This window comes from Urocitellus parryii, chromosome 8 (assembly GCF_045843805.1).
Source record: "Urocitellus parryii isolate mUroPar1 chromosome 8, mUroPar1.hap1, whole genome shotgun sequence".
NCBI classification, from domain to species: Eukaryota; Metazoa; Chordata; class Mammalia; order Rodentia; family Sciuridae; genus Urocitellus; species Urocitellus parryii.
In genome coordinates this window covers 140,353,119-140,369,531 of record NC_135538.1, presented here as the reverse complement: position 1 = coordinate 140,369,531, position 16,413 = coordinate 140,353,119, and the positions used below count along the sequence as shown (strand labels likewise).

Sequence of the window (16,413 nt, the reverse complement as noted above, 5' to 3'; positions counted from 1 at the left end):
TAGATTCTACAATCTTGTCATTTCCTCTTCAACTTAGAACATTATTCTTGGAGACAGTAAATACTGAATGAACATTTGCTAATTTCCTCCCAGTATAAATGATAGGCAAACAGTGTTGTTAAGAAGGAAATTTAAAAATTAAAAGAAACAATACTAATAAACATATACAGGGCATGGCAATATCTGTAGCAATTATGTAAATTGGTTAATACAAAATTCACTCTTCGCAATGTAAACAAATGAGAGCTTATAAGTTCTGGAGAACTGAATTCATTATTGACTTTTCTGATTTATCAGATTGTCTCATTGTTGTAGAGAAGAAAATACCACGTTTATATTAGTTTTAATGGTTTTGATAATAGTTTTTATCTCTTAAAAGGTCATTAAACTTCCTTCGCTTTTGGATGATCAAAAAAATTATGAAAGCAATACTCAGCTTGGCACTGAATTTCCAATGCATTTATTGGTTAAAGGAGATAAAGGAAAATTAGGTGTACATGATACATCTGGCCCCTGGGAGAAAAAATCTGAGAAAAATATATGTGCATCGATGGATAATGGAACTCAATCCACCTTACACTCTTCTCAGGGTAGGTTGATTTGACTTTTTAGTAATCTATTACTAATATTTCAAGTGGTGTTATATTAAATAAAATTTAGTAAGAAGTGCATATTCTTTATTAAGATCTTATTTTCTATACCAAGCCATTTAAAAAGAATGTAACTGTTGACAAGAATATTAGCTTTCCTATTGCATTATCTATTGCATAAGGAAACATAAAATTGCTTCATTGAAACAGAAGTTTTTCTCCATGGATTTATTGCTCTTAGAATATTTCTGAAGGTTTTTATCAGGGGTGGGGGAGGTAACTGAACTTCTTTTGGATCTCATTTCTAAATTTTAGTCTTTTTTTTGTGTGTGCTCTTGAAAGTATTAACCAAAAAGTAAATATGAAAGATCAAATATTCTCAGGAAAAAGTTCTCAGGTAATATAGTTGATAAAACTTTGTTTTTAAAGACTGATTTTATCAAGTACTAAGTAAACAAATAAAGTTTTAAAAAATATTCTAATTTTCAAAAGTTCCATTTATAGAAAATATATATTAAAGACTGTTATCTTTTGTACTAAAGAATTATTTGTTTTACCGAAAGATTCCAAGTTTCCTTAACAGGATGGATACTCTATCAGTAAGTAATAGTTTGAGTAGTGGGGGACTGGTGACCCACAGTGATAGTGTTCATTAGGAGCACTGTGGTAACACTGGACAAGCCCTGTAGTAGCACTTTCATTGATTTACCTTAGAAATTATCAAATATTTTAATTATACTGTATGAAAAATAACACAACATACAATAGTACTTATTCCTCTGATTTGCCATTTCTTACTGTTTGGCCATATATGCATTATATGTTTTCTTTTAAAAAATTACATATTATGCGTAAAGCTCTAATTTTTTTTTTTTTTTTGTTACTGGGGATTGAACCCAGGTGTACTTTACCACTGAGCCACCTCCCAGCCCTTTTTATTTTTTTATTTTGAGACAGGTCTTGCTAAGTTGCTTCAAGTTGCTGAGGCTGGCCTTGAACTTGCCATCTTCCTGCCTCGGCCTCATTCTAAATTTCCTAGTAGGGAAGTTCTGTTGAGAACCTCATGGGCATTGTAGTTAGGTCTCATTGAGTTAGCTCTGAAGCAGACTGATTTTACACAAGATCTCTGTTGACTCTCATTGGTTAGGCTTTCCCGAGGGAGGATCTGGGATACACTCACTCTGTGAAAAATGTTAATAACCATGAGCATATCTTCTGCATGACCCGGGTACTGTGGTTTGGGTATGTCCCAATGAATTCAGATGTTGAAAACTTTGTATCCAGTGCAGCAGTATTGGGAGATGGGGACTTCAAGGCAAGAATGTTTGAAGGTGAAATGAACAGACTATGAGATCTGTAACCTCATCAGTCCATAGATTGAATGGACTGAGGGGTACCTGTGCAGGTGGGCATGGCTGGAGGAGGTGGGGCAGTAGGGGGCATGCCGTGGCCCTGGAAGGGTGTATCTTCCCCGCAGCCTCTTCCTATCTGTGCTTCCTTGTTGCCAAGAGTTGAGCTGCGCCCCCCCCTCCATCCCCCTTCTTCCAGGATATTCTCCACCTTCTGGGGCCCAGAGCGACGGAGTTGGCCATCTATGGACTGAGTCCTCAAAACTCTGAGCCCCAAATAAACTTTTCCTCCTCTAAGTTGTTCTTGTTGGTTATTTTGGTCACAATGACACAAAAGCTGACTCAGGAATTCTGCTATAACAACAGAAAATGGAGGAAGACTCTTGGCCATCTGGAGATTTAGAACAAGAAGATGAAGTCTTTTTGGATGGTTGAAGATCATTTTCCTAAGATAGGAAAATGATAGGAAAAAAATCCTGGTTAGGATTTTATTAGATACAGTGGATAGAAAGCATGCCATTGACTTTTACTTAAATATCAAGTTCAAAAGCCAACCGTAAAGCTGGTGCATGAGACACAGTAAAATGCATGCATTTGCAAAATAAATGTTTTTTTTTCAATGTTTGGGGGCTCCGTATGGAGCTCAAAAATTTATTTTAGAATTTTAATTTTGCAGAAGGTGAGTTCTGAGTTAATTAATAATATTTCAGTGCTACTGACATTTTTACCTAATTTTAGGGTACTAAGTAGATGATTAGAAACAATTGCTCTTAGAGCATCTTCCACCAGATCAGTTTTGCTTTCTAGTTTTCTCCAGGCCAATGTGGCTCTATTTCCCATGCCTGCTGCACTGTGCCATGAACTAGGCTTTCAGAATGCTACCCCATTCTACAAGGAGGAGGACAGGTGGCACTTCATAAAACTCAGAGATTGACTTGTTCAGTGTGAGAATGCGGTATACCATGAGAGGGAGCATCTTTGATGCATTAGAAAAATGCTTTAGAAAAAAACTGCTTATTCTTTTGCTCAGCTCTGAGCTTGGAGACTGATGTAAGCCTCACACTCAGAGACTGCAGAGGGACCTTCTGTTCCTGCTCCGAACAGATTTATACAAAAAACAGAACATGAAAATCTCTTTGAATACATGTCTTCACTATTGCTTGTATTTATTTATTTTTCTTGGAAGCTCCTAAGCATATTATTAGCAGTTAATATCCCCCATGGGTTTGTTTTCTAATATATCAGGGCTGTGATACAGTATGCTGTTTCTTCCACTGATATGTTGCTAAGAGATTTAATAATGGGTAAACAAACACAACATGTGGTAATTCATTTCAAATTAAAAGTTTATTAAACTCTGGCTTGATGGCTTTCTGGCTATTTACAATTAAAGAAGCAAACCTTAGGGAAGGGGTGACCACGTGGTGTGTTCATGGCTGCAATGTTTTTATCTGAAAAATGTGTTTATGATCTTCCGCAAGCTGTCCTACGTTGATAGGCTCTGTATGTAATCTGTTGAATCTACTGCCATCCTCAAATCATGCAAAAGTGACTTTAATGTTCACTTTGGAGCCCTTGGTGTGCGAGCTCATGCCGTCATACACCCCCACGCACCCCCAGGAGGTTTCTGAGTTTAATCCCATGGTCGATCATCTAAAGGGTGATCAGTTTTGAAATTAGGTGGATGCCTAAGGCCAGAAAGAATTTATAAAAGGCCAGAAGAAAAGACCTAGGATATAACTTTTGGGTTATTACCATCTTTTGGCTTGTTTTACTTTTTAGGAGACATGCCAGGGAAATACTTGTTATACTTGATAATTGTGTTTTACATATGCCAAGTTGAAAGGGCAAGAGTCTCCAGCAAGGTCTGTGTGTAGATTGTGATGCAGAATTCAATTCAAGATGATTTCATTGTGCAACCAATGAACAAGTCATGCTGTTTAATGCTTTGGGATTATAAATCCAAACAATATCCAGTCCCTGACACCTAGGTTCTTATCCGAGCCCCACCCTGCTCTACTAGGAGATACACGTAAGTCCACAGGTTCAGTAGGTGATGGGCGGAGCTCCCGGCACTGAATTTTCATGAGAGACAAGTAAGCCTTCTGGGAAAAGTGAAGCAGATGCATCTGGCTCAGTGCCAAAATTTTAGGTGACACGTGAGAGAAGCAATTGTGAGAAATGTATCTATTGGTGATTCAGGTTTGTCCTCTAACCCAGTCATCTCATGGTGGGATTCCCAGAGGGGTCAACTGTGTGATGACACTCTCCAACCTGCTAAAAGAGAGTCATTTCGCTGAAATTCTGTATGACATGGAATTATATTGTGTAGCTAGCATATACTATCCTGTGAGACATTCTGCTTTGTCTATACACACACATTTTATATGTATATATACACACACACACAAACACACACATGCATCTATCTATATATCTGTGTATACACATATCTCTATGTATGTGTGTGTGTGTGTGTGTGTGTGTATATATACACACACAGTTCCTTAATCTAAGGTGGTATAGAGGCCACATTGGAGCAGTATAAATGAATATAAATAAAAGTTTATAGGTTCATTAGAGACACGTGGGTGGGCTCCCATAAACAAATGGGTGGGCTTTGGGAGGACTTTGGGAAATTCATTAGATTTTCTTTAATAATTTCACACCATTTAGAATCCTATATTGGTGTGATCTGGAAAAATATGTGTTAATTTCACAAGCTTGTCATACAGTTACAAGAAAATCTTGAAGTTCGAAAGGTAAGTGTAGATAGAAACTCTCTGGGATTAAAGGAAAGCTGTGATCTAAGAACATGGAAAGGCACCGGGTATGTTTGAGCAACTGTAAAGGACACTGGTCTCCAGGATACCTATTGGGATTGATTTGGGCCAGGAGCATTTTAAGACAAGAAATTCAATAAGGAGGTCATTGCATTATCCCCAAGAAGAGATGGTAAAGGCCTGAGGTAGAACTGGGCTGGAGGATGTGTTCAAGAGGCATCCTGAAGTTGAATTGGTGAGATCTGGAAAATGAATAGTTGTAGCATAACAAAAGACAGGAAGGTCATAAGCAAGGACATTTCTAGCTCAGAATATAGTGTTGCCCTTATCAGAGATAAAGGAACCCAAAAGAGCAGGTTTCAGATAAAAGTTAAACAGTTGATTTGGGGCAAACTAACTCTAAAGTGTTGGGGAAATTAAGAGGACAATGGTTGGCTTGAAGTTGAAAAAATTGATTTAAATCTTGGGATAGACACGTTGGTGCCATCTTGACAAGGGTTGGGGCTAAAGGCACAGTGATGAACGAGGTTATGAAGAAGAAAGGAGTGAACCAAATTATAGGAAAAAATTTTAAGGAACAGATGAAAGAGATGGATAAAGGAAATTGTGTAGAACAGTCTGGAAATCAGTGGGAGTAGGAGATGGGGCATCACAGAACTCATGGTACATACTTCAGAAGAAGACATTCTTAAGGGTGTTGATATTGGATAAGGCAAAGGTCTCCTTTTGACTAAATCTTCCTTACCGATGCTTATAATATAAATACCATCAGCTAAAAGAGGAAACAAAGAGCAGCTTTGGGTGACAGATAATCCCTGATGTAACTATGATTTTTGACTTTGCAATGGCATGAAAGTAATACCCATTCAGTAGAAATCATCCTTCAAATATTGAAACTTGGGTCTTTTTCCAGGCTAGCGGGTCTCATCTTTTCTCAAGATGTGGAGAACCACATGACTCCCTTGGGCAGTGATCACCAAGAGAGACGGCTGATGTTCCACAGTGTGCTGTATGGCTAAGCTCGTGTTCGAGGTGTGCTGAATGCATCCAACTTGGGATATTTTAAATGGGAGATGGGTTTATCAGGTTGTAACTCCATCCTAAGTCCACCTTCATTGCAATATGTCCCATGCACTGTATATGGAAATCATTGATATGGTGTGGACTTTCCAGTACTAAAACAGAACACCCAACCAGCAATAGAAAAAGTGTTCCAGTGAAAACCAACCAGAATGCTAGTAAAGTATGAAAAAAGTCTATTGATACTTAAAGCATCTGCTCCTATCTGTACTTCCACAGACTTAATATGACAACACTTCTTAAACTTAACCACACATTAGTTTTTCTGGGGATGTTCTCCCAAATATTGATGCCTGGACTCTACCCCAGACTGACTGGATCAAATTCTTTGGGGTCAGGGCCTGGACATCAGTGATCTTAGAAAGCTCCTTCCCAGTTGAGAGACAGTGATGTGCAGCAATTGATTATGCTGGCTTTCCCTCATTTTCTTGAAACAGATTTCTACCTTAAGGTCTTTTCTCATGCTATTCCATCTGGAAAAAATCCTTATCTGCCACTGGATTAAAATGTCTTTCTTAAAGAGGAATGTATCCACGGACTTACCGCAGGGTGCTGACACTTTACGGTGATGGTGCACCCATTTGCATATCTTCCTATCTAGATGACAAGCCTCCTGAGGATTCATGGCCATCCCTACATGGAACTCCCCTGTGCCTGGCATGGAACAATAGCTTGATAAAGATTTGTTGGACAAATGAGTAGATTAGTATATTCTTTAGGCAACTGTGGACTTACAAAGCCAAGAAGCATGTAACAATTATTTTCAGTTGGCAATTATACTATAGGAGAGGGGAAGGCAAGGTAGACTGAGTCAGAAAACTGTTATGAACAAAATTTGCTATTGAATATTGTGTAACCTCTATGAGATAGCTTTGCCATGGATTAAAATGAGTACAGTAACAGCTGAATTTTTACTTCCATGCATACTGAGAGAATCAAATAAGATAATCAGTGTTAAAATGACTCATTCATCTGTAGGATATGGTTTGATGATATTGCATCACCTGAAATTCTTCTCTGTTAAAAAGCAGAACTCATGGAAATCTGTTCTCCTGCAAAACCCAGAATTACTTCTGAAGGCATCAGCTCTATCTAGTTCCACTTCCATACCTCCATCTATTTGTCCAGGACTTGGAAAATTACCCAGAGAGAGGGGTATTTATTTTGCTTACTGATGTATCCCGGGGCCTACCACAATATTTGGCACATCATAGATGCTCAATAGGCTGAAGGAAGAGATTAATATGGCTCCTTTTTGTGGAAAACAATTAAGCAGAAAATTTATTTTATTTTTAATGTTACATAGAGTAATATTGTCTTTTTCAGCATGTACATTTCAATGAAAATGATCAAATGCAAGGATTGGTGATAATCAAAATAGAGAACCATCTCATCGACCCCAGATTCCTTTGTGCCATCTTTTATAGGTACATCTCTCCTTCCCTCCCACACCCCATCCTAAGCTGTGGGTCACACCGATGTGTTCATCATCTCTATAATTATGCCTTTTCAAAATTGTCATACATTTTGCAACCTTTTGTTGAGGGGTCTCTTTGAACCAACCTAATGCCTTTGAGTTCCTCTGAGAGGTGTGTGTTCATAGTTCTTTACCCATTCATCATGGAGCAGGATTCCATTGTATGGATGTTCCACAGTTGTTTAATCTGTTCCCTTATTAAAGGATATTTGGATTGTCTTCATTTTGGTCGCAAAGTTTCTGTTAATAGACATAAACTTTTTTTTTTATAACTTGTTTGCTTTTTGTAAGTTTGTTTTCTCTGGACTACATTTCAAAGAGTGTGATTGCTGAGTTATATAGTAAGTATATAAGAAATTACCCAGATAACTTTGTAGAGTGGTTTTACCACCTTGCACTTCTGCCTGCTCCTTGTGAAAGTTTCAGTTGCTCTGTATCCTCATCAGCACTGAGTGCCAGCAGTTTTTACAATATCTTTCTAATTTGCATGTAGGAGCCTCTCCTGGTATCTAATTGCATTTCCTTGGTGGCTGATGTCATTGCACAACCTCCTATGTTCTTGTCACCATCTATCCTCTTTGCTAAAGTATCTGCCCATTTGTTAACTGGGTTCTTGTTTTCTTAACTGTTGAGATGTGCGCGTCCATATACCTTCTAGATACACACTTCTCTTGAATATGTGATGCACAAGCATTGCCTCCCCATCTGTAGCTGGCCTTTTAATTTCTCTAACAGTGTTGTTCACAGAGTAAATGCTTTGCATTCTGATTAAATCCACTCTATCATTTTTTAAAATGGGTTGTACTTTTTGATGTTGTGCCTTTGAACTCTTTGCTTGACCCTAGTTCTCAAGAGTTTTCTCCTATGTTTCTTCTGACAGTTGTGTAGTTTTATATTTTACATTTAGATTGATGATCCATTTGGAGTTAGTCTTTTAAGAATATGAACTTAAGGTTGGCTTTTTGGGTTTTTTTTTGTGTATGAATATCCACTTGTTCCAGTATCATTTATTGAAAAGACTATTTTTTTTTTCACTGTCAAATTGCCTTTGCATTTTGGGCTGAAATCAACTGGCCAACTTCTACAGTTTTATAAAATAGAGAAATCAGTCTTGACTTCCCTATTTAGTCCAGGGAAGCTTATTGCTTTTAGTTCTTGGGCTCACATTCTATAATAGTATCTGCCACTTCCTTCTGAAGCTCTTATCACGATTCTTTTGTTGGTAAGGTATTACAATATCAGAAACTTAAAACAATTGGCCCTATGTATATGATTCCATTTCAGTGATTTACGAGGCAACCCGGTTAAAGGATTCCACCTGGCATAAGCCACAGAGGAGAGGAAATACAAAGGGCAAGTAGCTCATAGTGGTAGCAGTTGAGGCACAGTGGGGAACAGCCAAAGCCCCTCAATACTGAATCTCAGGAACAGAGCCACAGAAGGACGGGTCACCAGGGCTTGGTGTGCTGTCTTAAGAGAATGCATTTATGTCCAGTTTTAGCCAAGTCTCCACATCACGTTCTCTGAAGTTCTTATTCCACCATATCCACATGGATAAGATGATGGAAGCACATTTTGTTGTGGGGACAGATGAGGCAAGGCATCGAAGACAGCAGGAAACAGTTTTATTTGGCTGCAGCCAGGTTCAGAAGGCACAGCTTTTGTTGTAATCAATTAATCCCCTGAAATTCGAGTTCAGGGAGTTTCAGAATTTTATACCCAGCATGTAAGGGGAGGGGCTCAGAAGTTCCCAGTCTGTAGAAGTTCACATAAAAGCAGCTTTTTCTCTCACTGTTCTGGGCAAGTTAACTCTTCAAGGACAACACCTGAGAAGGGGAGAGCTTCTTCTCCCCTTTCTTTCCTCCCCCTGCCAGCTGTTACCATGGAGCCCATTTGTAACTTATCTTAAAAATGTAGACATCTCTGTGAAGCCCAGCTCAAGGCCAGAGGCCTTGTTAAAGGATTTGTCTTTTTATTATCACCTTTTGTATTTGCAAACGCATTTCTACAAACTATTATGCTGGATACATGTTTGTGAGAAATTACTAAGGGGGTGTCCAGCACCTGGAGTGCTGATTTCTTCCCGGCCAGTGGCCAAGTAAAAGAGAAAAATAGAAAAATAGGAAGTTTAACTACATTGAACTGTTTTGTAGAGACTCTTGCTGGTAGACTCTAAAATCAGCCATGGTGAAGATTTCTGGAGAAGCTTAGTTAAGATTTTCTGTGGAGGAGGAGGAGGTGCCACTACGATTTTTATCAGTCATTACCACCACAGATCCTACATACATACGCATACAGACAAAAGTTGTCTGTCAGTTTTTACCCTGTTCTTCGGGAAGAATTAAGAAGTAGTAGAGAGAGAAAAGGGGAGGGGAGGGGAGGGGAGGGGGGATAGTAGAGAATAGGACAGACAGCAGAATACATCAGACACTAGAAAGGTAATATGTCAATCAATGGAAGGGTAACTGATGTGATACAGCAATCTGTATACGGGGTAAAATTGGGAGTTCATAACCCACTTGAATCAAACTGTGAAATATGATGTATTAAGAACTATGTAACGTTTTGAACGACCAACAATAAAAAAAAAAAAAAAAAAGAGTCATGTACTGTTTTCAAGTGCTCTTGACGGTTGAAGATGAACTGCAGACAGACTCTCCCAAATAAGTCTATATTATGGATCATTGTAATCACTTTTGGATAGTTTTTAAAGAATGAGTAGTTCTATAGTCTATATCCAAGATCATAAGAATTTGGAATGCCCACTTCATAATCACCATTTGGTAAAACTTCGAGGCAAATTTTAGACTTTATGGCATGTGTTCTCTGGGATTTTTTTTTTTTTTTTTGAAATAGCATAAATGGATCTGAGTCCTTCATCTGAGTCCCGAATTGAGCCTCAGGGAACCACAGTATGTTTCAAAGTGATTAATCTGCATAAAAGCTAATTACCTGCATTTTTTAAATGCCTTTATTTAAGATATGGAAATGCATCAACATATTTTGTTGCAGAAAAGCTTCAAAATATTTTAAGGTGATTTAAATCTTTATAAAGGCATGCATTTGTTGGTAAATCAATTCTTCCCGTTCCCTTCTCCTCCACCCTCCCCCTCCTTCCTTCCTTCCTTTCCTCTTTCCTCCTTTGTTTGTTTAGAGCCATGAAGTGGTCACCTTGCAACTTTCTTTACAATCTGGATAAGACTCCCAATAGCTTTAACATTCAACTCCCCACACTGGGGCTTCCTTGGGAAAATTCCACACAGATGTTCATTGAAGGGGCAGTAAGTATTGGACCGTTAATGGCTTTCTTTTAAAAAATGATTGCAATTTGTTTACATCTTTGGCTTATTCTGTGTGGTTCGTCACCATCCATCAGGGTTCATTAGAAGTGTTTTTTTTGTTGTTGCTGTTGTTGTTGGTGGTGGTGGTCATTTGTTTGATCCACTTCCATCTCAAAGTCATTTCTGAAAACTGCTGGAATTGAAAAAAATCCTTAAACAGTCGCGCAGGTCTTTAATTGTAAATTAGTTTTGACAGGACCCTGATGCAGAGTCCTGCCTGGTTCCAAAGTGATGCTAGCTGACAGCCCCTCGCTGCTCCAGGAGCAAGGGAACATGTGGAAGGAATTGTTCTTTTCCATTTCACAGCCTGCCATTTCCTCTGCAGGGCAGCCCCTGACCCCTCCGAGAGATCCTGACACCCATAAGGGAAGTGTTCCCACTGATGTACAGGAAGTGGAGAAGCAGTTTAACACTAAGAAAGGAGGGAGGAGGGCGTGTCAGAAAGATCTGGGACAGAGAGACGAAATGGATTTAAAATGCTTCCAGCAGGTTCGAATCTTTGCGGTGCTGTCTCCTCTCTTGAGTGACTATCACAAATCTGTTTACTTGCGGGGTTCAAAATGTTATGGGCCTTTTGAGGTAACCTTTTAAAATTTCTTTCTTTTTTTTTTCTAAGTGGAAGTGGCAATAAAAATGAATGTGTCACATGTCAATGATCAAAATAAATGTTGGAGGAAAAGGCACAAATATGTTCACTGCCCTATTCCAACATGTTGGTGTGTGAGGTGTGTTTCTAATTACAGAGCGTGTGTGGATTAGATCAACACCATCAGCTTACAGCTTGTGTTTCCAAGACGTTTTATACCCTCGATATTTTATTTGGTCTCATATATTCATCACAGTAAATTTTTCTGTTACGTGTGCTACAAACAGTCCCGTAAGGACACATGAGGAGTGATGGGTTGTATTATTCACACTGACTTGCCATTCCTTTTAGGGAATCCACCTCATCATTTCAAAACTCCTCCAATGGTCAGTATCTCAGGAACAACTAATAAAGTCATTAGTAATTAGTAATAACTAATGAAGTACATTCACACACCCTCTGACGGCAGGGATGTATTTTGGGAAATGCATGGCTAGGCAATTCTGTCACTGTGCAAATGTAGAGTGAGTGTCCCTACATAAAACTGGATGGCGTGGCTTTGTCTGTGCAGTTTGTCATTAGCCAAAGGCTTATTATGTAGCTTGTGAGTCTTCTCCTTTTCCTTTTGAAACTTTTGGAAACCTTTATCAGGATATCCATTTTTTTTCTGACTCTACTCTTTAAAAATGGGACTATAAAGATTTACATTTTTCCCACCCCACTGCCTCACCTCCATTTATTTCATGGATGCATGTGTGTTCCTTGATCTATTGTGGTGATATGCAAGCATGACGTGTATTCTCAGCATTTACTCACAGGAATATACTATCCATGAAAATAATCCTATTTGTGGCTGGTTCACTTAGATGGTCTGCATATACTCTGTGCCTCAGAATTAGATCAATGTACTTCCAAAATGATAGCACAAAAGTGGATTTTGATGACACAAGTTTTATTGTAGTTCTTGAATGAATACGGACTGCTGCAATTGACCTAATAGGCTACCACTTAGAGCACTTCTAAGTAGCTGTGAGAGCAGTGGTTGGGGTGGGAAGAGTTACTGTTGAGCTATGATAAGACATACTCCTCTTTAGACCTACTCTTCAGTGTGGACCTTCCCAGAAATAGTATGCATAAAAAAATTCAGTCTGGATAAATTAGAGATAAGGAATACAGGGGTAAACTGTACTTCCAGTCTGTTCTTGCTTACAGACCAAATATGGTGACTGTTGAGAATTTGCTCTTAAGACATAACAATGACAAAGTCCATCTTATTTGGCTTTACAACTGCTGTATTTTTTTTGAAACACCCAGATGCACTTAACCAGCCAGCCACAATCCCAGCGCTTTTTATTTTTTATTTTGAGACAGGGTCTTGCTAAGTGGCTGAGACTGGCTTTGAACTCACGATCCTCCTACCTCAGCTTCCCGAGCCACTGGGATTACAGGCATGTGCCATTGCATGAAGCCTCTGACTTATTTTTATTATAGGTGCTTCCTGCAAATCCACATGAGGTGACTTATCTTTTCATTCATTACTGTGCTTCTCAAATTGATGGCAGTACAAGCTGGATGAGAATAAATGAAACTGGAAGCATTTATATAAATAGCCAGGCTCTTTAACTCTTTATAAACATGAGGCTGTCTATGCACTCTTGAACAATAGGACCTGTGGAGTTCTCTCTCTTTGAGTAGCTAACATATGAGTATGCCATTGACTTTTTTTTAATGTGGAAATAATCAAAATAAAAATTGTCAAAAAGGGAGAGAGTTTTTATCCAGAGTGATCCACATAATCTAATTCTTTATGAACAAACAAATTTGAAAAAGAAGATTTTTAGTAAAAATAGTAAAATGTGGTATTCCTTGGTGGGAGGAAGGAGAAAATCAGTCTCCCTTGAAATTATAAACATCTTATTATAGAAGAAATCAGACTGTCCTTGACTTTTGACACCTGGCATGATGTGTACGAGGGTTTCATGCTTTGTAGCACTGACATATGACATGTGGACTTTGAAAAGTTTATGTTACTAGAGGACAAAAAGTTGAACTCACCTTTACCTGTGAAACCATTGCTGTTTTTTTGTTAAGATCATTTGCTATAACTTGTTAAATGATCAGTGGACCCTAACTATGTCATCATGATCCTGAGCATTTGGAGTTTTGTGAATGTGATGTTTCAGTGAAAAAAGATCCAGAGATCCATCTGATGTGCTTAAAAGTAAGCATTTAGGAGGCATAATGCTCGTTCTAAAGACATCAATGACTTCTGTGCTGTATCTAAGAGGAATTGGTGAAAACACAATTTAGCAAAAAAACAATGCAGAACTTTAGAGCCCAAAGATTTCTCCTTTCATTCCATTCAGCCTCTTCAAACAGATTGTTATTAGTTTGTAGTTAGTTTTGATTAGCAAGTGCATCTTCACTAGCTTAAAATCATGCTAATCACACATGCATGTGCTATAGGCTACAGAGACATACACCAAGCTTTCTAAGGCCAAATTTTTAAAAAGTATAAGAAGTCCCTTCAAATATGGCAACATATTCTTCTTTAGCCACAATTAATAGGGCCCACATACCTTAGGCCCCTTATACCTTTGCCTAGGTTTCTAATAAAATATTTTTATCCCCCTTTTCAGACTTGCAAATATCAAGCCCCATGTGTGACTGATTTCATACAATAAAGTTGAAATCAACCATAGTGATCCATTTGCTGGGAAAACCAGGAATCCATTTTTCTCCATGACATGTGTCATTTCTCACAAAATCAGTAGTTTCTAAATATATACTTTATGAATATTTTCTCCTAGTCTGTTGATTGCTTTTTCATCCACTTAATGGAATATTTCACAAAGAAAATACTTTTAATTTTATCTTTTGATAAATTGATCCAATTTATCAATTTCTTCTTTTATGGAACATATATGGGTATCAATAATTTTTTCTTAGCTGTAAGTCCTGAAGATTTCTCCTAAGTTTTTTTCCCTAAAAGTGAACCTATTTTGTTATTTTTATAAATATAAAGAGTGAGAGTGAAGTCAATTTTTTCCATCAAAATGTCTAAATGTTTTAACACATTTGATGAAAAGCTTTTTTTTCTTCATTGAATTACTCTCACATGTTTCTTAAAAATCAGCAATTTTAGGCATATTTTGTGAATCTCTTTTTGTCTTCTATTTATAATCTGTCTGCCCTTTCTGTGAATTCCACAGTTCTTGATTAATGTAGCTATGTAGTAAATTAATATTGAGAGTGACTTCTCTCATTCATTTTTCTTTTTCGAGAGAGATTGCTTTATCTGTTCTAAGAGTTGTACCTTAGATGTATACATTTTAGAATAAGCTTGTGTCTACACAGAAGCTCTGTTGTGATGTTGAAGAGATTTGTATTAAATTAGCAGGATACCTTAAAAGTATGTCACCCAGTGACATCATAGCCAACCTAGTTTGTGTAAGTACATTCTATGACTTTTGTTACAATGACAAAATCACCTAACAATTCATTTCTCAGAAAATATCACTACTGTGACGTAGCCATATCTGTACATATGTGTGACATCTGTTTCGTAGTGTCAATTTTGGGGGGTTAAGGAGGATTGAACCCAGGAGTACTTTACCACTGGGCCACACCCCCAGTCCTTTTTATTTCTTTGAGACATACAGGGTCTCTCTAAGTTGCTTAGTACCTTACTAAATTGCTGAGGCTGGCCTCAAATTTGCAGTCCTCCTACCCCAGCCTCCCAAGCTGGTGGGATTATAGGTGGGTATCATCATGCCCAGCTAAATATCATTTTCTTTTTTGAGGGCGGTTAAACTGTTATTTTTGAATTTTTAAAAAATTTATTTTAAAAATTAATTAATTTATTATAATTAGGTATATATGACAGAAGAATGCATTTTAATTCATTGCACACAATTGCAGCACAATTTTTCATTTCTCTGGTTTTACACAATGTAGTGTTACACCATATGTACAGTTGTACATGTATCTAGGATAAAGATGTTCATCTCATTCCACCATCTTTCCTGCCCCCATACCCCTTCCCCTCCCCACCCTCCCTTTTGCCCAAAGTTCCTCCATTTTTCCCATGCCTCCTGCCCATTATGGATCACCATCCACTTATCAGAGAAAACATTCAGCCTTTGTTTTTTGGGATTGGCTTACTATGCTTAGCATGATAGTTTCCAGCTTCATCCATTTACCTGTAAATATCATAATTTTATTCTCTTTTAATGCTGAGTAATATTCCATTGTGTATATATACCACAGTTTCTTTATCCATTTATTTACTGAAGGGCATCTAGGTTGGTTCCACAGTTTAGCTATTATGAATCGAACTGCTATAAACATTGATGTGGCTGAGTTATTATTGTATGCTGATTTTAAGTCATTTGGGTATAGACCAAGGAGTGGTATACCTGAGTCAAATGGTAGTTCCATTTCAGGTTTTCTGAGGAATCTCCATACTGCTTCGCAGACTGATTGCACCAGTTTGTCGTCCTATCAGCAATGTGTGAGTGTGCATTAGTGCATTATAGTCATACAAAATAGTGGAGCTCATTTTGATATCTTCATAGATTCACATAACATATTTTGCTCCATTTCAATTCCCCATGTTTCCCCTTTCCCTCCCCAGATCCCCTTCCTCTACTGGTCTTCCTTCTATTTATTTGATTTTTAGTTGGTACATCATAATTGTACATAAAAGTGGAATTTATTGTGATATATTCATGCTAGCACAATTTGATCAAATTTCATTTCACATTTTCTCCTCCCTTCCTCTTTGTCCTCTTCTACTGTTCTATTTTCATGAGATAATTTTTTTTTATTCTTTATTTCCCTTTAGCATCTTATATGAGAGGAAACATCTAACTCTTTGTTTTACTCGATTTTTAGTTATACCTGACAGTAGAATGTATTTTGGCAGAATAGACACACATAGGGTATGATTGATTCTATTTAGGTTCCATTCTTATGGTGGTACATGATGTGGAATTTCCCTGCTCGTGTATATGAACACAAGGCCAGGAAAGTGATGACCAGTTAATTCTACCATCTTTCCTATTTCCCTCCCGCCTTCCTTCATTCCTCTTTGTCTAATCCAGTGAATTTCTATTCTCCCCACCCTCCCTTGTTGTGGGTTAACATCCACAAATCAGAGAGAACATTTGGCCTTTGGTTTTTTGGGATTATCTTATTTCACTTAG

At 37.8% G+C, this 16,413-nt stretch overlaps 1 protein-coding gene across 1 annotated transcript in view; it reads left to right on the top strand.

Moving 5' to 3' along the window:
• LOC113179858 (uncharacterized) overlaps positions 1–16,413 on the top strand; it is a 306,468-nt gene that overhangs the window by 111,069 nt on the left and 178,986 nt on the right. Inside the window, exon 10 of the mRNA XM_077801549.1 lies at positions 380–590. Within this exon, the coding sequence (XP_077657675.1) occupies positions 380–590 (211 nt within the window). The remainder of the gene's footprint in view (positions 1–379; positions 591–16,413) is intronic.